The 23,085-nt window shown below is 36.1% G+C and overlaps 2 protein-coding genes across 2 annotated transcripts in view; both read left to right on the top strand.

Moving 5' to 3' along the window:
• Window positions 1–23,085, top strand: part of PDK3 (pyruvate dehydrogenase kinase 3) — a 674,093-nt gene that overhangs the window by 114,778 nt on the left and 536,230 nt on the right. The window lies entirely within an intron of this gene.
• POLA1 (DNA polymerase alpha 1, catalytic subunit) overlaps window positions 1–23,085 on the top strand; it is a 251,317-nt gene that overhangs the window by 12,049 nt on the left and 216,183 nt on the right. Inside the window, exons 9-21 of the mRNA XM_063304690.1 lie at window positions 3,100–3,286; window positions 6,331–6,457; window positions 6,678–6,856; window positions 9,414–9,526; window positions 10,107–10,223; window positions 11,134–11,208; window positions 12,275–12,413; window positions 12,838–12,992; window positions 14,104–14,188; window positions 15,948–16,009; window positions 18,638–18,727; window positions 20,221–20,337; window positions 22,204–22,379. Of these exons, the coding sequence (XP_063160760.1) occupies window positions 3,100–3,286; window positions 6,331–6,457; window positions 6,678–6,856; window positions 9,414–9,526; window positions 10,107–10,223; window positions 11,134–11,208; window positions 12,275–12,413; window positions 12,838–12,992; window positions 14,104–14,188; window positions 15,948–16,009; window positions 18,638–18,727; window positions 20,221–20,337; window positions 22,204–22,379 (1,622 nt within the window). The remainder of the gene's footprint in view (window positions 1–3,099; window positions 3,287–6,330; window positions 6,458–6,677; window positions 6,857–9,413; window positions 9,527–10,106; window positions 10,224–11,133; window positions 11,209–12,274; window positions 12,414–12,837; window positions 12,993–14,103; window positions 14,189–15,947; window positions 16,010–18,637; window positions 18,728–20,220; window positions 20,338–22,203; window positions 22,380–23,085) is intronic.

Consider the following 23,085-nt stretch of genomic DNA (forward strand, 5'->3'; position numbering starts at 1 on the left):
CATTTCTTTCACTAATTTCCCTAAGAGTTCGTTTTAAACCAGAGACCAGTGCACATTTCTGTTGAAGCACAGATTGTTTACAGTATTGCAGTACCAGAGTTAGCCAAAATGCAAAACTTAGAGGGGTAGGGATGCAACCCCTCTATATAGAGTGATACGAATTAGAATATACTTCTGATCCAATACAACAAAATAATCAGTTGAACATGTTTCAATATAGTAGCACAGCCTTTCTCAACCTTTTGACCCCGGAGGAATATTTTTCAGGCCTTGGGGAACCCCTGCACATTCAGGCTCAAATACAGGCCAGAGGTTACAAAATTATTATATTCATTTCATGTGTAGGCCTGTATACAGTATATGCATTAACAGTGTTCTTAAACTAAAGAATGAACCTTACCTCTTTAATGTGAAGTTGCCAGAATTTGAAATAATTCTTTAAATAAATCTTAAACTCCCAGGGAACCCCTAGTGACCTCTTGCAGAACCCTAGGGTTCCATAGAACCCTGGTTGAGAAACCCTGTAGTAGCATCTTATGTATTGGTGAGGTCAAATGTGAGGTGGATCCTGTGAGATAATGGGGATGAACTATAGATACAGTGGTTCACTGGAAGAACAAAGAGGGTATTCTATGAACATTGTTGCTTTCTAGAAGGTTACTGTTAAGGGGCTAGCTTAAACTGTCGTTGGTTCCTAGAGTCTATGCTTGCCTCTTAATATCTTCTCCTGGATTAATTAACATTCCTTGGCCCTCTGAATGTTTTATACCTGATAAAGTTTAATGTTTTCTCATATCCTTGGCAAGGTAATTAGGGGAGGGGATGTTTTGCTTTATTTCATTGGTTGTAATCAGCACCATATTTCTCCTACACTATTTCAACTTATATACTTGTGAAAAGTATATAGGAAATCATATCATTTGAAAAGCCTTGCTCATTCCTAGCCGTTGTGAAAACAGAACAGGTGATCTAAGATTTTTGCTTGAAATACTGGGGGTTTTTTTTGTTCTTAATGTTGGCATAACTTTCTTTTAATAAGAATTGTATTAAGTTTGAAGCAAAGATAAAAACTACAAAAAAACAAAACTACAAAAAAAAGAAAAGAAGAAAAACTAAAAAGTGTGAAACACAAGAAAAAAGAATTTTGAAGATTACATAAAGAGGTGACTTCCGACTTTCAACAACAAGAATATACAGCAAATTCCATAATCAATCCCTTACTCTATATCAGACCAAGATCACATTATTTCTATAAATTATTCTATTAGCACATTATAAAAAATACTAAACACAATCGCTCCTTCCCCTTATATTGAAAGAAAAAAAGAATATATATATATAAACCTCCAAATCAACTTCCCCCCAAAAACATTTATTTGTTTCCTTCCTACCACTATTCTATATATTTCTGTCCACTATAATAGAAATCAAATTATAAAAACATTTAAAATGTTTACTTTTATAATTAATAATACTTTAACACTCCTAACCTATTAGACCTAAAACCAAGGAATTATTATTATATTTAGTATAAATAAATAGTATTATGTATATTATTATACATCTTAAAAATCAAACAAACCTTAAAAGCAATCCAATAAATCTTAATCCAAATCCTTAAAGAAAAATGAAATCATACAAGCCTTAATATCAATCCAAATAAGCATTCTTAATTCTCTACCCCACCTCAAAATAAACCAAAGCATTTACATATCTCCATATTACACACGAGGCATTTTTTATACAGCAATCAAACAGCCCAACTGCCTCCCTTGGAAACTCAGACTTCTCAGTAAAAAACCTCCCACAGAACAGAGCCTCTTCTTTCCCATAACATTCCACCAAAAAAACCAACTGCATTTGTGATTTGCAATTCAGTCTGTTCTTTTAACTCCTTCAGCACCAAGTTCTGGTCATCTGGCACAACAAGAGCTTCAATTTCTCTGTCGGTAGAAACATCTCCATCTTCACTAGAACCAACTTTTTCCACAACCTCAGCCAGATGAAATATTTTAAAGCTAATATTTTCTGCAGTGTCCCGAATATCTTTGCAGAATAGCTTGACAGGTATCATAAAAGATCTGCTTAAACTCAGAGGGAAGCTTACCACAGAACTCTGAGAAAGTCTCCTTGAAACTGCATGAAATCCATGCTTCAGGCAGTAGATTATGGCTCCCCCTAGATACTTAACTAGCAAACATAGGAGTTAATAGAAGATCTCCGAAAGTTGTTGACATAAGGGAAAGTATGCTAAGAAGCAGCTCCAGGGAAAGTAAACAGAAAACTGAAGATGCAAAATGGCAGATTCAACGTGTAGGAAAATGTTAAATCCTTCAAATTCAATACAAAAATACCAGCAGGGAGACTATTATTTATCCTCAATCCTCCTCAATATCAAAATGGGAAAACAAGCCAAAGCTTAAAAAAAATTTTTTTTAAATTAATCCCAGAAATAATGACAAGCACCTGTAGAAAATCTCTCTTGGGGTACATAACTTAAAAAATATATATAAATTGGGTGATTTAGAAATGGGGTCGCTTGACCTAGTGTCCCTTAAGGCTACAGCATGGTTTGGAAATGATGATGTCCTGGCCTCCCAGCAACTCTTACCCAATAGGCGCAAACGCTGTTTGCGGTTCTCGGGCTACAAGTTGCTGTTCCAGAGGACAGATGGGATATTCCGAGCAATTTCTTTGTCTGTGAAATCACTCTTGGGCTTCAGGAAAAAGCCTGCCCGAGCCCAAAAAAGAACCATCGCTGTCAGTTCGGTCCGCAGAGTTCGCAGACACAGCTGTTCAGTCGGCCATGACACCCACCGGATGTAATGTTGGCATAACTTTCAAATGTTCGGTCTTCAAGGGAAACACTCTATTTTGCATTTTTTTTCTCTTTTAAGTGGAAACTGTTGTGAAGACCTAAAAAACCTAAACGAAATAAAAAGGATTACGAATGTATGCACTCTTAGTAACATCCATATTGTATTTTATTATTGTTACATTGTGATCTGCCCAGAATTGTCTGGAGTTGGGCAATGCCTAAATTGAATAAAATAAATTAAATTAATGTCCATTTTTAATTGAAATTATTTGTGCATATAGGTAACTGCTATAGTGAGAAAAACCATTACTCCTGGAAAAGAAGAAATCCCTTCATTAAAGTCCGAACATTCAGTCTATTTAGCTAGATCAGAGGCAGTCATAGAAGAGAGTATTAATCGTGAAAATGGAATACAATCTGTGGAAAATGGAGAACTGGTAAAAATAAAACAAGAAGAATCTGTTAAAGGTATTTATAATACTCTTGGTAATCTTTGTTGTTGTTTATTCATTCAGTCGTTTCCGACTCTTCGTGACTTCATGGACCAGCCCAGGCCAGAGCTTCCTGTCGGTCGTCAACACCCCCAGCTCCCCCAGGGACGAGTCTGTCACCTCTAGAATATCATCCATCCACCTTGCCCTTGGTTTGCCCTCCACTCTCCCTAGCATCAGCATCTTCTCCAGGGTGTCCTGTCTTCTCATTATGTGGCCAAAGTATTTCAGTTTTGCCTTTAATATCATTCCCTCAAGTGAGCAGTCTGGCTTTATTTCCTGGAGTATGGACTGGTTTGATCTTCGTGCAGTCCAAGGGACTCTCAGAATTTTCCTCCAACACCACAGTTCCAAAGCATCGATCTTCCTTCTCTCAGCCTTCCTTATGGTCCAGCTCTCGCAGCCATATGTTACTACTGGGAATACCATTGCTTTAACTATGCGGACCTTTGCTCTCAGTGTGATGTCTCTGCTCTTAACTATTTTATTGAGATTTGTCATTGCTCTTCTCCCAAGGATTAAACATCTTCTGATTTCCTGACTGCGGTCAGCATCTGTAGTAATCTTTGCACCTAGAAATACAAAGCCTTTCACTACCTCTACGTTTTCTCCCTCTATTTGCCAGTTCTCAATCAAGCTGGTTGCCATAATCTTGGTTTTTTTCAGGTTTAGCTGCAAGCCAGCTTTTGCACTTTCTTCTTTCACCTTCATCATAAGGCTCCTCAGTTCCTCTTCGCTTTCAGCCATCAAAGTGGTATCATCTGCATATCTGAGATTGTTAATATTTCCTCCAGGGATTTTAACTCCAGCCTTGGATTCCTCAAGCCCAGCATGTCGCATGATGTGTTCTGCGTACAAGTTGAATAGGTAGGGTGAGAGTATACAGCTCTGCCATACTCCTTTCCCAATCTTAAACCAGTCTGTTGTTCCGTGGTCTGTTCTTACTGTTGCTACTTGGTCGTTATACAGATTCTTCAGGAGGCATACAAGATGACTTGGTATCCCCATACCACTAAGAACTTGCCACAATTTGTTATGGTCCACACAGTCAAAGGCTTTAGAATAGTCAATAAAACAGAAATAGATGTTTTTCTGAAACTCCCTGGCTTTTTCCATTATCCAGCGGATATTGGCAATTTGGTCCCTAGTTCCTCTGCCTTTTCTAAACCCAGCTTGTACATCTGGCAATTCTCACTTCATGAATTGCTGAAGTCTACCTTGCAGGATCTTGAGCATTACCTTACCGGCATGTGAAATGAGTGCCACTGTTCGATAGTTTGAACATTCTTTAGTGTTTCCCTTTTTTGGTATGGGGATATAAGTTGATTTTTTCCAGTCTGATGGCCATTCTTGTGTTTTCCAAATTTGCTGGCATATAGCATGCATTACCTTGACAGCACCATCTTGCAAGATTTTGAACAGTTCAGCTGGGATGCCATCGTCTCCTGCTGCCTTGTTATTAGCAATGCTTCTTAAGGCCCATTCAACCTCACTCTTCAGGATGTCTGGCTCTAGCTCACTGACCACACCGTCAAAGCTATCCCCGATATTGCTATCCTTCCTATACAGGTCTTCCGTATATTCTTGCCACCTTTTCTTGATCTCTTCTTCTTCTGTTAGGTCCTTGCCATCTTTGTTTTTGATCATACCCATTTTTGCCTGGAATTTGCCTCCGATGTTTCTAATTTTCTGGAAGAGATCTCTTGTCCTTCCTATTCTATTGTCTTCTTCCACTTCTGCGCATTGCTTGTTAAAAAATAATTCCTTATCTCTTCTGGCTAACCTCTGGAATTTTGCATTTTGCATAAAAATGCTAGCATTGTTAAATCTACCTGGTAATTGTACTCTTTTGCCATTGAGGAGTATTTTCCAGGCTCAACTTGTGGCTGTTTAAATCTCTGAAGACCTGATTCTTTGTTGTTTAAAAGACTTATATAGCACCATCCCACATGTGACTTTGAGCAGCTAACAACAATTTAACATATTAAAGTAACACAGATAAATAAAATAATGATAATAATCAATACAATACATGTAGTCAGGAAACTGCCCAAATCATGAAAATCATACAAACCAGCTCACGTCATATCCTGGCCCAAGGCTTGGGGAAGCAGCCAGGTCTTTAAGGCCTTCTGGAAGGCTAACGAAGTTGGGACCATCTGGATCTCCAGGGGCTGAGAGCAGGACCACAAGGCAGATATATTGGGATCTAAGGGATTTTTCTTCCATATCATTTTTTCCTAGACCAGATTGTAATGAGGCTTACTATGCCTCCAGTTTTGAACTTGCATACTTAACACTTGTGAATATGAATCCACTCTATGGCAGAAAATTGTGATGGGCTGCATATGTATGTGCATTGATTTCCTAAATGGAGTTAGCTGATCTTCTCAAGTACAAAGGACCCTTGGCTATCTTAGTGCCTTTCTCCTGATATGGTCACTCACACCTTGGTTACTTCCCAATACGCTCTACATGGAGCTGCCCTTCAAAACCAGTCTAATGCTTACTATCTATTTGTTCTGTTCAGCATCTAAAACCCTTAGTCCAGATCCCAAGGGCAAAAGAAATATAGTGGGTAATCATTAGGAAGAGAGTGACTCTCTGTGAAATGCTATCCTAAAATAAGTTTCTCACGTTCTTACCTCTTACTCCTTTAGATGTCTGTCAAAGACATGACTGTTCAGAAGGCTGGTTGCTGGGTAGTAGCTTTTATATTCATTTCCAAGACTGGATATTTATTTAGTTTCATTGTGATTTAACACTGGATATTTACTTACTGTATCATGCATTTGTATATTCAGGCACCATGAATTCACACTGCAAAATGCCAAAGTATCTGTATTTTTATTCTGATAATTTTATTTATTTATTTATTTTTAGTGCCATATTTTTTTGTGCTTCTCTCTGCCTGAAAGGTTGAAGAGTAGGCTAAAACATTTGATAAGTAAATGATATTAAATATAATACTGTTTACAAATTAAATGTAAGTCTGTGTAAGTGTCTACATGTTGTTAACAGCAGATGAACAAGATGGAATTATTTTTGATGATGGGGACTTCAATGAATCTATGCCAGGAATGGGAATTGTGTCAGATGAGGTCACATTCCTCAAGGAAGAGATGAAATTGGAAGAGAAACAAATGCTGTAAGTAAATATTGTGGAAACAGGTGCATATTTGTTGTAGCTGTCAAGGCTAATAAAGGTCTCATAAAGCTGTATAATTCCTCAAGATACATAGCTGACTTATATTGAACTTTTAAAATTATCAAATCTTTCTTCAGAATTCTTACAGTTGGAGAAAGAGGACTCTTTTGAATTAGTAGTCACGTCAAATATATCATTTCTTGTTTGACATGGGCTCCAGATGTTCTTCCCTCCACAATAAATCCTGTTGGGACAGAATTGATGAACACGAAGATGCGTACGTATCTTCAGAAATTCAAGTGGATTCCAGTCAGTTCCCACTGATAAAGGGGGAAGATGGGCAACAGATTTTCAAGTTCTACTGGCTGGACGCTTATGAAGATCAATATAACCAACCAGGTATGTTGAATTTTAGTTGAAATTTCAGTATATTTTGAAATAGATATAATGACTTAAATGCAAAGTTCCTCCAAAACCATGTAAAACTAGAGAAAGCCTGGAACCTAGTTTGAACCTACATGTGTGATATAGCCCAAGTGACTTTGCACTGTCACCTCACTCACTGTAGCCTTCAGTTATTCAGAGTGCTCCAGGAAAAAAGAAGTTGCAGTGGAAAGAAAAGTTTTAAGTAACCTGTAATTTTTCTATTGCAAACATGGAACTGAAAGCTTCCTGGATATATAGTGCTTAAAAATAATTATGTGTGAATTGTAAGAGCCAGGGACACCAAAAGGTTCCATGGTGCTAGCTTCATTTATCTTTTTTTTTAAATCTAGATCTTTACCGTCATTTAGCCTAGTTCATTTGCACACTGGATTCAGGAAGGAGGAGAGTAAAGGTTAATTACTAATGCTTCAATTCTAAAAAAAAATAGACCAAGAAATCAATTAACTTTCATTTACATCTCAAACAAGAGCTTACATATGATATATTTTGCTATGTTAGCTGTACACAAAAGTTTTGTGATGGTAGGTAGTAATCACTGAAGCTCTGGAGAAATTGGTGACTAATATGAAAAGAAAAAACTGGCCCCAAAGACCCTTGTACACTGCAATCTTTTATCTTAGATTCTGTATAGTAGCTTCTGAATGATGTATAATTATGAAAAGACTTCTGTTCCTTGATTATGAAAAGAGAGCCTATCATCATAACTTTTCAAGGATGAATAATAAAGACTGCACCTGGTTTCAATTAGTAATGTGGAAAGAAAAAATTGCCATTACTTTTTGTTTTAAGAGAATCATGATCCTTATAGCAAATGAGATATTAACTGAATTATGTGGAAGACATATCTTATTGCAAAATGAATGAGAAATTCATATGCATATAATATTAACATGTCATACTAAACCACGATTTATTGATATTTGCACCAACTTCTGTAAGTCCAAGCAAAGTTTTGCTTGTGCTGTCCATTCCTCTTTGCTTCCTATATGGTTTGAAAAAGACTTAAATCAGCAATCAGTTCCTACTGTGTGAATTGATCCATGTAGCTAAACCATACCTAGTTATTTTATGAATCAGGCCCAGTACACCAGTATGCACATTTATACATTACACTGCAAATAGGGTAAAGGTACAACAGCTTACGCATTTCTAGATTTAGTATATTAGATTCCATATTTGTGATGTATTTTTCTAATGCAAATTATATGAACATTATTGTAATAGTTGTAGTTCCAACTGTTATTAAAAAAATATTCTCCCAGTTTAAATTTTATATCAGTTAGCTACTTCATGCATCTGATAAAGTGAGCTGTACTTCACAAAAGCTTATGCTTTTTAATAAAACGTGTTAGTCTGACTCCTAACTCCCAGTATTCTAGAGCCTCCCAATTTTTGATATGATAGAACATTTCAAATACTTGAAAAGATTTATAGGGAAGAAAGTTGGAAACTATCTTCAGTCATCCCAAAGGGCAGGACACTGAATAATGAATTTAAGAAACAGATTCCAGTGTGAATATGGGGGGGAAACTTCCTAAGAGTTTTTAATAGAACCAGAGAGTTTGAAAATAGAACCAGAGATATGTTCAAATTATGGCTAGGTTGCCCTCTGTCAGGAATGTTTTAATTTGACTTCATGCACTGAACAGAAGGTTGGACTCAGTGGCCTAATAGTCACTTTGGACTTTCTGATTCTTTGTAGTTAAGTATTGTTAGCTGTGAATGTTTCTTACGTGTACAAACTATTGGTACATACTGGATCAACGATCTTAGAATGGATCCAGTACTTTTGCTGTCACAGAATTGCTTCTTGCAATTATCTTGTGAAATTCATAAGGATCTTAGTTCTGAATGTTAATGAAGATTTGAATATTTGAACTTTCAGGTTACTGTACATTGTGGTCACAATATTTGGAACAAAACTTGTTGAAATGGGCGGCAATGTAAATATCTGATACATATTTCTTTTCCCCATCTCTTGCTTAACATCTTGCCAAACAAAAAATTCTGGAGAATCTGAAAGATTGCACATTTTACTAGTATTTTGGCTATTCCTTATAAATGCACTGCTCAAATAATTTTTTTTTTACTACATGGATCAACATGGCTATCTTTGATTTTTAATGTGTTTTTTAAAATAATATCTCAATGTTAAAAATTGCATATTAAAAGAAAGAGAGCTATAATGATTGAAAAAGCAAATAAGAATTCTGGAAAAGCCTACTTTCAAGACCCTTTCATGATAAAAAGATGGCATTTAATGCTTGCATATTATCATGATATGTGCCTTCATGCTACAAAACTCTTGAAGCAATCACTTCACGGTGGAGTACTGACTTTCAGCAGATGGAGCTGTCAAATAGAGACTACAAATTGGAAATCATTTTGTTCCCAAGGGTGAATTAGTGTGTTTATTCGGTAATTCTTAGTATTGTAGCTTTTCCATTAGCAGCTGTGCTAAGCTGTTTTGATTAATGTGCGTTGTCTCTATCCTTTTCTGTCATCGTAGGAGTGGTATTTCTCTTTGGTAAAGCTTGGATTGAATCAGCACAGTCCTATGTGAGCTGTTGTGTAACAGTAAAAAATATTGAGAGAACTATTTATCTACTGCCACGTGAATCGGTATGTTTTTTTATGTTACAGCATTCTCATCTGAGAATGTCTTTCTCTTTTATAGAAGGCACAAGGCATTAAGGCAAACATAACTGACATTGCTGGCATCTATGTTACAGAATCAAGTGTGAATAAAGTGGAGTGGAACCAAAGATTAATATAATAAATAGGAGGAAGCTGTCCAGTATGTAACACGAGACTATAAAACATAAAAAGCAGTGAAAAGACTTGGGAGTACTAAGACTCCTATCCAAATTGCTGTTCTTATCATTTTCTTTTAAGTAGCTTGTTTTGGTATATAACCTGTTTAGTGCCATGTCACTGTTTTCACTATCTTCGAGCCTAGCCTGGATTCTTTGGGTAAGCCTCTTACTTTTCCATCCCAGCTGAAATATAGCCTTTGCGAGCAAAGCTACTCATTTTCCTTCCCCTTCCCCTTCTATTCCTTTTGACAACTACCTATATATATATAGGTGTGTTTGTATGTGTGTGTGTGTATTCGTTCGTTCGTTCATTCATTCATTCATTCTTGATTAACCTTGAAACATATACATTGATACTGTAATGATTGTAAAAATTCTTCTTAAAGCGAATTGAGTTAGTTTCTGGAAAAGAAACGACGATTCCTGTGACTATGAGAGACATCTATCAAGAATTTAATGACCAGATTGCAGAAAAATATAAGATCATGAAATTCAAGTCCAAGGTTTGTTACATTCTGTCATTTCCCAATCATATGCTGCTAAGCATGTAGATCTGATTCTTTTGGCATTCTCCATGGGAAGGAAAATTGTGGAGTCCCTACATTTAAAGGAACAAGAATTAATTGTAATTAATAGATTATTATTTGTACTGAAGCACTAACTTGAGAGATGTCAGGCTGTTGTTTACCATGAGGCATTGAAATAGATCTTGCTTATTCGTGGTATATAATTTATGATACAGCTTTTTAAATTGACAAGAATCACTGAAATCCTTCCAGGTTTGTGGGATTTTCTAAAGGTTCTTAACTGGTGACACATCTAATTCCTCTCCACTTCAGTGCTCTTTTTCTTTCTAAATAACAGAATAATAATAATAATAATAATAATAATAATAATAATAATAATAATAATAATAATAAAAGAAAAGTAAGTCTGGTCATACCTGAGAAGCTGAATATAGGTTCTGACATACATATATTGCAATAGTTCTTATTTAAATGTTATCTTTCTTTAAGTTAATATGCTTTTTCAATGGAAGTCGAGATGCCTAAGTACTGGGAATCTAGTTTCATTGCTTGTTGAATTGTTCTTTGTTATATTGAAACTGTATGAAATCTAGGATTTTAAAAAAAAAGCTACCAGGATATCTACTGTTGCTTTAAATGTATACCTAAATAGAACATAAGTTGATGATTTCATACTGTCAGGTATAAGGAGAAAAAGAGCTTCATGAAAAGTCGCTATTGTGTCTTGTAGTAGGAAATAGTGTAATGTTAGATATAATGGACCAATTTAGAAGTTATGTCTTCAGTTTCGTAAATCATAATTTAGCGGAAAAAATATTATGCATTCAGAATGTATCAGTGCCTGATGGATCTCTTTTTAATTGTTTAAAAAATACATTTTTCATAGAAAGTGGAAAAGAATTATGCTTTTGAGATACCAGATGTTCCCGCAAAATCTGACTATTTAGAAGTTAGGTACTTGGTAAGTAAATTGTAGTATAAAGTGATACATGGAATCACGGTTGAGGAAACATGGAATGCGTATGTACGTGTGTGTGCAGGTGTAATTTTTAAAATACAGTAATTTTATTGTTGAAATATTCTATATATTAAAATTTAATAGGTTAAATTTAAGTTATAAAAATATGCATATAGCTCAGTTCTTATGTTTACAAGCTAATTATTATAACATCAAAAGTGCTACAGCAAGTAACAGAATTTGTCAGAGGATTAATCTGAGGAAACAGAAGATTATTTTGGATGTCTTATGATGATAAGACAATAATACCATCACTTGCACAGAAGCATGTACCTCCATCTATGTTTCTGGATTATTTTAGAACCATTGTTGGTATAGAGCAAGCACCCTTTTCTTCTATCTTGGCAAACATTGCTATGTTTATTCTCTTTTGTGAACTGGTGGTTAAAGAGATTCATGTCCAGTAAGTAAAGTAATTGCTTATGTATCATGGCAATATATTTATGCACTTGTATTCCCTATAATTACAAAAATCACAAAGTTACACAAATACTATTGCCGGATTATACCACTGGAGGGTGTTAAGATTTGCATATGGGATGCTCACGTATTTGAGGTAAATCTATCACTTGGGTCCATGCACTGCATTAAACTACAGTTTCTTCAATGATGTTCCATAGCTGATTGGATTCAACAACATACTAAGCCATAAGTAAGCCATTGATTGTCACTACACTGACAATCCTGCAAACAAAGTTCATCAACCTGTTTTGTGTCTTAATTTAATACATGAATAATACTTACAGCACAACATGCATTGATTACAAGCTACGGAAGCTGGATAAGCTGCCTATTATTGCTCCTGAGAAGTTTTACTTTACATTTCTCACGAGCATTTCAGAAGAGGCTTCTGATTTAAAGGGGGCGTTCTTAAGGTTTTCTCCGTGTAGTGAATTTTATTATTAGCCTCTTTCATACAGACTGAATATTTTTAAAATGGCCAATTATAAACATTGGCAAAGTTCTTTCACAGTTTAACAGAAAAATAGTTTAATATTTCAATTTTCAGGCTGAGTTTTGTCGACTACCACAAGATCTGAAAGGAGAGACATTTTCTCATGTATTTGGAACAAACACTTCAAGCCTAGAGCTATTCTTGATTAGCAGGAAGATTAAAGGACCAAGCTGGCTGGAAATAAAAAATCCACGTATGAACTTTTTATATATTATATATCTCTACACAAATGGAATGTGGCATTCAGGATGAAGTTTAGTGACCTACATGTAAAAGGGAATTCTGCTAAACCTATAATTGCTCTGTACATTTTTTGGATCAAAGTAAACTATCTAGCAGCAGTCAGAGATTTTGTCCGGCTCACATTTTTAACCATATTATTTTATAATTATAATTATATACATATACAATTTATGGACACCTGTTATTCTATCATATAATTTGCATGTAATAGATTAATATATATGGCCCATATTTGAAAAGCTTAGGGCCCAGTTCTGCTAAAATATTATTAAACAGCAAGCTAGATTTATTTAGCAAAATAATTACATTAGCCCATGTTTAAATATTAGTGTATTTTTGTTTATGTTCTAAAGAAGGCTTCTATGTTACTTCAGAATTCCTGAGTCAGTCTGTCAGTTGGTGTAAAGTAGAATTAATGGCACTGAAACCTGACTTGATTGATGTGGTGAAGGATCTTCCTCCCCCCCCTCTTGTGATCATGTCCCTTGCCATGAAGACAATTCAGAACACGAAGACTCATCAGAATGAGGTAAGCTATGAATGCTGTGGGTTGAGAAAAATAACATGTCATGGTTGCTTGACAAAATAAATAGATCTTCTGTAGCTGTGCAAGTTAATATTTGTATCCTTTGGGCTTCAATCACATTTTTTGCTGCAGTTCTCAGGGAGTTTTATCATTGGATTGCTTTGTTATTTTTGGAGCACAAGACCTTGAAACCTTTGTTCTTAGCTGTCTTTTTATTATCAATATTTTTATTATATAAATAGCTTTTGAAGGTTTTTGAAATATCTGTTTGGAGAAAATATATATAGCCTAGTCGCAGAGCAACATATTTCAGTTAATGCAGCAAATGCCCACTTCTTAGATACTTTTGTATATCAAGAAAATAGAGAGAAAATCAGAAAACAAATGAGCAAAAAAGGAAAGGAATATGAGAATGAAGTTTAAAGCATTGCTTTCTAAAACGAATACAGATTTTGTTACACACTGATAGTAACTTCTGCAGATTTCTAATTGTCTGCATAGAGAAAAATCTTTTCCCTTATGCTTGAATTGTCATAATTTACTCAATATAATTAACAAGATCATTATCATTAACAAGAACAATAGCATTAACAAGAACAATATTAACAATATCAATATCATTAACAAGAACAAGATCATTAACAAGATCAATATCATTAACAAGAAACTTTTTAAAAAGTTTGTTTTCCTTTGTATTGAGGGCTCAAGACAAGGTTAACTTTTTAATAAAATTATTATTTTCCCCCTCTTCAAAATAAATGTGTAATTGAAATGAGTTGGGAAGAAAGTATACTCTCATTTTAGTTGTTTCTTTTTGAAGTAAGTGGCTTTGTTATTGCCCAAAATGTGAAAAATAAGAAAGTGATGAACTAATTTTTAATAAGCATGAGTTGCATATAGAAGTTGTATTTAGCATACAAAGAAAAGATAAATGTTTCTTGACAGGTTGTTCCAAATAAAAACAATTTGTAGTCAACTCTGAATAATGATGCATGGTTAGATTTATTGAATAGATTACTAAATCTATGCTTAATTTAATAAGGAGTTAACAGCTGAATGGGAATATGATTTCATTAATGTCTTTCTCATTATTTTTCTGTTTTCCTTTGAGTAGATTATGGCTGCTACAGCTTTAGTGCATCACAAATTTTGTCTGGACAAAGCACCACCTGAGCCTCCCTTTCAGACCTCATTCTGTGGTACGTATAATTAGAACCTTACTGTGTTAATTCCCTGTTAATTACTCCTCTGCTTTTCAAATAAATGGCTTGAATAGGCTTTTGAATATCATTGGACAGCCATTACTCACCTGTTGGCTTGGTTGTATTTTGTGCAGCCATGTTACCCAGTCAAGAAAATTCTAGTTTAATGTGGAGCATTTTCATAAGCATAAGAACTGTATGAAAACTGCCAAAATAAATAGTGACTTAGTGAGTTTTAACACCAATGTTTGCATTTCAATATGGTCTCTACTGAATGAAAAGCCTCTCCACATCTGAACATCTTGTGGCCGCCTCTCAAAATAGGTACAGCATCAGGGATGTGGAACAACTATAATGAATGTGAGCGACACAATACCAGATCTTTACAAATTAAATCTGTCAAAGATGGTATCTATATGGATGTCTTAATAAGAGTTGAATGTAAACAAATACAGTTAATTATTGAATTTTGAGAAGAGTTTAGGATTATATGTGTTGGAAGTGGTCAGTGCATATTTGGGCTTAAGAAAAGGACAGCAACATTGTTTTAAATAGCTAGCAATTATTTGGCACAAGGTGGATAATAATTTTTTTGTGACTGCTAAAAACACTGTTATGGGAAATATGGCTGAAAACAATAAGTTAATAAGACAGACAAAAGTTGGCATGGATATCCATAATTTCTCTGAAATAGCATTTTTTTCCAGTTTGTGACACCAGTCTTTTTTCCTCTTTCCCAAGCAACAGGGTACAGGGAAGACCTTTTTGACTTGATAACTGAGTCAGACTTTTTCAGAGAGCATTGAAATTAGGAAAGGAAATTAGGGCATGATGCCTAATCCTACTTTATCAGATGAAAATGGTATATGAGGGAGGAACAAAGCTGGTAGTCTGGGATTTGTTATGATGTAAGGATGTGAATGTAGGATGTAGGTAATCTTATAAGAAGTTTTAAAGTTAATGAAATGGAATTTGCAGTATGTTTGTGAATGCAAATGTTTCATTAGAGAAAGCAGCCAGGAAAAGTTTATCTCCTGTGCTCATATATCATAATTAAAAAGCAAGGAGTGATTTTGAAGGCTACAGTAACTGAGACAGAAATTTACCAGAGTTGTAGCTGTGGGCTTATAGAGAAGTTAATACTGGTAAACAAAGCAAACAATACTTTGTTTACCAGTATTAACTTCTCTATAAGCCTACAGCTACAACTCTGGTAATTTTCTGTCTCAGTTACTGTAGCCTTCAAAATCACTCCTTGCTTTTTGATTGAATTATAATTGAATGGAATAAGGAATGTCAATGGGCATAGAAAACTGTTGGAGAAATAGGATTGGAGTAAATATTCTTTTTTTAAATTTGTTTTAATTTTTATCCCACCTTTATTATTTTCAAAAATAACTCAAGGCGGTGAACATACCTAATACTCCTTCCTCCTCCTATTTCCCCACAACAACACTGTGAGGTTACAGCTATCAGGTAACTGAGAATCTGAATCTGGAAAATCAGTGAGATCTGGCATAGAAGTATATAGTTTGGAGTCATCAGTGTATGGATGTAATGAGCACTGGTGTTCAATAATATTGATTATAGGTGTGCTTGTGCATGTCTCTCTTGTGCAGAGAATAAGGGACAAAAGGACAAAAGGTCATAAGTGATCAGAAAGGAACAACTTTCCTCAAAACATTGCAGAATATGAGCTAAAATTTGCTTCCAAAGTATGGAATTCTGGTTGACCTTTCTTTAATATACTTTGCAGTTATTTCCAAACCAAATGATTGCATTTTCCCATATGATTTCAAGGAAGTCATTAAGAAAAAGGTAAGCTTGGGTTTTTTTACACATTGCTTTGCATTCTGTAACCTTCACCCTTTGAAAAAATAAGGTCTTATAGACAAAGGAAAGGTATTTTCCCCTAGATGGTGATGAAAATGTTGATTCTGATTTTTTTCTTCCAAATTACTAACTCTGTTGGAGACTGACTGTCCCACTTCAAGAACCAGATCCAAGGCCCTGGAAATAATTCAGTTTGCCCTGGGGTATACCAGTGATTGTTTTGGTCTCAGATAATGATGATGATGATGATCATCATCATCATCATCTCCATGATGATCTGTCCCAAACCTGGCCCTTCAGGTCTTTCCACAGTGCACCCTTCACCACTGTAATTGAGTTGTCCTCTTCTCATTCCTTCCACCTTTCCCAGCACAATAGATTTCTCAAAAGAGCAGGGGAGACCATACAGGCTTGTCTCAGTCTTTTGCTGACCTGGAGCCAGTCTGTTTTATTATGTTCTATCTGGACTGTGGCTTCCTGCCTTGTGTATAGGTTTTGTATGAGAATAATGAGATATTCTGGGACTCTCAGTTTCCTAAGCACATTGCACAACGTGACAGGATTGACACACTCAGAGATGTTTCTGTAATCAATGTCACATACTGTATATTTTCTTCTTTTTGGTATTCTTTGGTTTTCTCAATTATCCAGCATGCATCAGCAATAATGTCACATGTTCCTTGGCCTTTTCTAAAGACAGCTTGAGTATCTGGCATCTTCCATTCCATGTAGGGCTCTAATCTGTGTTGGATGATACTAATATTCTTTTCTGTTTAGTAATGCTCAAATGATTACTTTGTTTACTATGGCACTGAGAGCAATGAAGCAGATGAGCAGAGAGTTGGAGTGCAAATGGAGGACTTTTCATGATAATCGGTTTGAACACAGAATGGGGCCTCTTTTTAGGCTTATTTAAGATCCTTCTCCATGGCTCTGGAGGCCTCAAAGAGGTCCCATGATGAAAATTGCTGGGTGTTCTCTGTGGATGCAATGAAGGCAGAGAAGCAACCTCAGTAACTGCCTGTCAACTTTATATAGGTTCCTTCTAGCTTATCCATCTTGAAGATGTATACAGAATATATGGAGAAATGAGAGCGCTACTTGCTTCCTCTACCCATACCTTTCCTGCCTGAATAAATCAGCTAGTCTAAGACCGGCCCTATGGTTAAGAGATGTCAGTCCCATCAATGAAATAGTGCCATCTTATGGGGCCCGGGAGATGTGTCTCCATTGCAGGTCCTGCCCTGTGGAACAGCCTCCCGCTGGAGATCCAGATGGTCCCAACCTTGTTGGTCTTCCAGAAAGCTGTGAAGACTTGGCTTTTCACACCAGCATTTGTGAATATCACCGAGCCTGATATTGGTGAATTTGAAATTGAGAATTAGGTGTTAGGTGCCTTGGCTTTTGTATTTTATATTTCTTATTTTATTAAATTTGTTGTATTTGTATTTATGCTGTTTTTATTGCTTTTGTACTGTGAGCCACCCAGAGTTATTTGCTTAAAATGGGTGGCGTATAAATAAATAAAGTGTTCAATGCTTCCTTGAGCACAAGGCATATCCTGTGTGTCCTACTCTCCCTTGATCTGAAAGATCTGTCTGATTATAGGCCAATCTCAATATCACACCTGTGGGCATTCAGGTGAAATTAGCTCTGGATGTGGCTGTGCTCCCGTTGTCACTGAATTTATGTGTCAGCTGGGGTACAGAATGTATTTACACAGTTACAGTGAGTGGGGCAAGAGCAACTCTTCTTGACCTAGCCAGATGGAGTGGCAGTTATTCATGCCTTGGTTGCATCCCATCTTAATTACTATAGTGTGCTGTATATGGGGTTGCCACTAAAAAGAGGCCAGAATTTGCACCTGATACAAAATGCAGCGGAGAAGCTATTGGTGGGCAAAGAGTACAAGAGCTGTATAATCCCTATACTGAAAGATCTGCACTAGCTACCAGTTGCTTGCACAATTCAAGTTACCCGTACTAACCTTCAAAACATGTAACAACTTACATCCAATCTGTGGGACTGCCCATCCTGTTGTTATTTATTTATTTATTTATTTACACCCACCCACCCCACTTTCACTTGGGCACTTAGGAATGGTATACACAGCACTTGCTCCTTCTGTTTCTCCCCACAACAACCCTGTAAGGTAGGTTGGGATGACCAAGAAGGTCTGGGTAAAAATCCAGTGAGCTTCCATGGCTAAAAGTAGGCTAGAAGCTCTGGATGCTTGTTCCCCACTCTCCCAGTATTTTGCAGGTTGATAAAAATGCATTTCTGCCCATTTTTGTTCATTTTAATTGTTAATTTATTTTATTTTAATGTTTGACTTTTATCTATATTTTGGTTATGTTGTTGTTTGCCCTATATTTTGATTATCAAACAACTAGTAATGAAGGGATAAATCCAATAAATAAATAAATGGGTTGTTAGGTATTTACATATTAAATATTCCATTCTGTTGTAAACTGGTATGGATTTCTGGATTTAGTTATCTGTGCTTTAGTGATACTAATTCCAGAGCATTAGTATGGGATTACAGTAACAAGATTTTTTAAAATAATTATTTTATTGTCTGGGTTACTAATATTTTTTGTTCACTTTGTTTAGAATGGTAAAATTGAAATTGCCACAACAGAAAGAACACTGTTGGGTTTTCTTCTGGCAAAGATTCATAAAATTGATCCGGATGTTATTGTGGTAAGTGACTATCTGTATCTGTAATTATCTTTTCCTCAATTTTCATTGGCTGAATTGCTCAGGTAGGAGAAGATAATCCTATCTGGTGAATTAAAGGAGGATGCTCCTTAGAGAAGAAACAATCACCAGCACTGCCTTCCCACTTTCCATTTCAATAGAAAGGGGAGGTTTAGACTAATTAGACTCCATCCCTGTTACCCCGCTAATCTCAGGCAGAGTGCAGGTGAATGAATATATAGATGAGGTGGCTACTTTTTAAATGATCCAGTTTTTGCCCTGTATCACTCAACAAGCAAGCAGGCAAGAGGCCCCACTGGGGGTAAGCTGCTCCCTGCTACACTATCCAGGAAGGGTGAGTGATAAAGAGGAAATAGGAGGAGGTGCTGCTTTCTCTTCCTTGCAGGTCCCCTGCTACCTATTATAAGCAGCACAGTTCAAGAAAGAGGTGGCACTGTGGGGTGAATAAGCATTTCAGGCTTTTGGGCTGGGATAATCCAATTGCTGTTTTCCAGCTTTTATGAAAGGCACAGGGGAAAAAAGCTCGTGCCTATTCACTATTTGATCACCTTTTTTTAGTGGCTGGTTTTGCCCTGATCTCAATGGCTACATTTTTATTCTTGATGTAATGGGAGAAGCAAAAGGACAAGTGAGTTAAAAAATGGGATGGATCCAGCCGGAGGCTCTAGAGACAAACATTCCAGAAACATATTTTCCCAATGCATCTCTATAGAAGCAAAGCATATATAGCTTGTTCGGTGCTTTTCAGTGCATGTATATGTACAAAGCAGATGCAACAAGAGGAGACAGCAGAAACACATGTGCATGTGCACACAGACATGTAACATGTTATTCCATTACACAGAGAAAAATACAGATTCCTTCTTTGGCCACTCCCTGGAAGAGGGGTTGGAAATGATTGTAGAAGTCACGCTCTGCATGCTTTCTCCACATAATGTTGGAAAGAAATTTTGTGAAGAGGGTTAGGACTCCTCCTCCACCTGCAGAATAATTCTCCGAAAATACAGCAGAACAGGACAAATTTGATGTGTGGGGGAAGCTGGTCAAAGAAAGATTAGTTCAAAAATGGGCCAGAGCCAGGGGCTGCATTCATATGGAAGAAGCAGAAGCAGTAGTTTGTAACGTTGTCAAGTCGTCCATTCTAAGAGCGCCACCATCTTCTTTCCCCTTGACCCAGAATGGAACTATTGAAAGAATAATCAGTGTATCCTTTCCTTGTTTTATTAGTGAAACACCACCATTACTTTTACTGCTGAATATAAAGTGCTTTTGGGAGAGAGGAATTGATTTAAGAGAGAATGATATGCCTATGCTTTGTTCAAATTAGATTTTGTATTTCATAATTCACATAAACATAGTTCCATTCTTTTTTGAGGCAAGCCTTCAAATAGTGTAGACTCTTATCATGTGTATGGTTCTGCAGTGAATATGTTGAGCAAATTATTCTGGGCAGTCATTCATTCATTCTTTTGCAGGGTCACAATATTTATGGTTTTGATCTGGAGCTTCTCCTCCAGAGAATGAACTTCTGCAAAGTTCCTCATTGGTCCAAGATAGGTCGACTAAGGAGATCAAACATGCCAAAACTTGGGGTAAAATGCTGATTAAATCTAAACTGCTTTACATGATTAAAAATGAGTTATTGTAGCTGCTGTATTTTGAATTCCTTGTTAATTTATTTTGTCATGTACCATGGATTACACATTAGTGTTGCTGAGAGACTTATTTCAGGAATGAAACAAAGACTAGTTTATTGTCTCAAGTAGATAGAGACACTGACAGATTACTGACTAATAGAGATGTCTTTGTGTATAATAACTTGTAACAGAAATATATGTTTGTTGACAAATCTTTCCTAAGAAAATAATTCCTTTTTTTCTGCTTCTTGATGGTGTGCTTAGGGCTATAGGTAGTCCTCAGTTTAGAACAGCAATTGGGACTAGAATTGCCATTGCTAAGCGACATCGTCATAAAGCATGATGTCATGTGATCATGCCGTTTAGCAACAGCAGTTCCGGTAGTCCCGATTGCCATCATTAAGCAAGGACCATGCGGGTTATTAAGAGAGGACCTCATATGACCACAACTTCTGACTTCCTACTTCCTGCCGACCTCCCCTATGACTTTGGTTGTGGAAAACTGGTAGGACATGTTGGAAATCATGATCATGTGACTGTGACTTGCTGCAATGTTGTAATCACGAGCCGAGCACTAAGTGCCCAGATCACAATCGCATGGCTGTGGGGATGCTGTGACAGCCAGAATTGCAATTACCAGTTGTAACTACCACTTGTTCAGCGCCATCATAAATTTGAATGGTCACTGAACAAGTGGTCATTAAGTGAGGACCACCTATATATACAATATAATGCAAGCAGATTTACTCCTCATACAACCTTGCTTTCTTTCTTCTTGGACATTTTGTGTACCTTCCAGATGTGTACCAGAGGTTCCCTAAATCTTTTGAAGTAGGATTGGGCAGTGTGACAGAGGGAAGAAAATCTGACCTGCCACTGATGCCTGTTCCATTAGAAAACATTGGATATAATTCATAGTTCGCTATATCCAGAATAATTACTTAATGATTTCTGTGAACAGATTTTGCTGATAATTACACTGTAGTAGAACAATGACGTACAATACTGTATTGTATAATAATGGTAAAAATGGAACCTATCCATCTTTTTTGTAAAATTTTTATGTAAGTGCTTTACTACGCTTGGCTTTTGATTTGCGTTGTAAAACAATATTCTTGATAACAGTATCAGTGCTGCAAGGATTTAAATTGTGTGATATAGCACACACCCCAAGTACATACATATATAGCTTTTATAGTGTAATAGTTGTACTGTTTGCTTTTTCCGTACCTTTAAAAAACTTAATTAACATATCAGGGGATAAATACTGTATATACATCATTTTGTTGACTGCTGTAGTAGTTCTTGTTCTGGAGAAATTGAAACATATATGGCTGTGTCCCAGCTTAAAAGTAGTAACAGCAGTAACAATAATTTTTGCTAATGCTGAGTAAGAAAAATTGTATGATTTAACTTGTAATATGCCTGCAAAGGGTAGTTACCTTACTTGAGCTTCGAATGGTCCATTACTTATTGGCATGCTTGAATTCTTCTTGGAACAAAGAAAATGTTTGTTAAATAAGATTAATAGTAAATTTATTTACTATTAATAATTTAATAGTATTAATTTTCATGTAAAATAAAGTGTACCTAGTAGGGATTTGATACAAAAACTTTCTCTTGGACTACTGAAGCAACCTGATAAATTATAGTTGTTTGTGAACTATACATTTTGTCTTTGGTGCTTGTGACAGATGACAGTTCATATAATTCATTGAGCTACAGAGTCATTTATAATTTATGTAAACTGTGGCAAGTGGCTCAGAACAAACAGCACCTGGAACAGGCTTTTAATATATATTTTTTTCCTTCTTTGTCAAGGGTCGTAGTGGATTTGCTGAGAAGAATGCAACTTGTGGTCGAATGGTCTGTGACGTAGAAATTTCAGCAAAAGAGTTGATTCGTTGTAAAAGTTATCATTTGTCTGAACTTGTCAGTCAGATTTTAAAAAAAGAAAGAGTAGTGATTCCAGCTGAAGAGACCCGAAATATGTACAGGTATGAGTTTGGATAGTTATCATAAAATCACCCAGCTGTAGGCAGTGGATAAAACAACCATTAGCTCAACAGGAAAGGCCACAAGCATTAGCAGACACGAGAAACCTTCAGAGTGATGTTCTGAGCTCTGTAGCGGTTTCCCTTTGGTATATGAGTGTCTTAGAGATTCAGGGCAAAGAGAAAAACTGACTGGAGGTAGGAACTTTTTGATTGCCCATTAATGTCATTGGGGGCAGCTTTAAAGCCTTATCAGTCTGTGTGAGAGTAGTCCTGAGGAGATGTGGTTACTGGTGTAGAAAGGCAAATTACCCAGAATTGGGATATCCTCCTGCAAAATAAACTTTCCACACACTTCCATAAAACTTGGTAATAGCTTCCATTGGTGTCAAGAGCCTGTTTTAAATCCTTGTTTCTTGGCAGGAAGAATGTCGCTACTAGCACTAATGTAAGTGTTACAGAGAAGTAAGGAGAAGATCCCGTATGGGCTTTTTGCTGAAAAAAGGAAAAAAAATGAACTGATGATTTATGGATTTGATGATTAGAAAAGGTAGATTATGGAAAGAAGGAAACTTTGATGTAACCTTAGAGAGAGAGGGTAAAATATAAATGTACCTGTAACTGCTCTTCAGAAGATCGGAAACCACTTCTTTATTATTCTTTTTTTTCCCCTTCTTTTCTATCTCTTTTTTTTATTTCTTTTTCACTG

This window comes from Candoia aspera, chromosome 5 (genome assembly GCF_035149785.1).
Source record: "Candoia aspera isolate rCanAsp1 chromosome 5, rCanAsp1.hap2, whole genome shotgun sequence".
NCBI classification, from domain to species: domain Eukaryota; kingdom Metazoa; phylum Chordata; class Lepidosauria; order Squamata; family Boidae; genus Candoia; species Candoia aspera.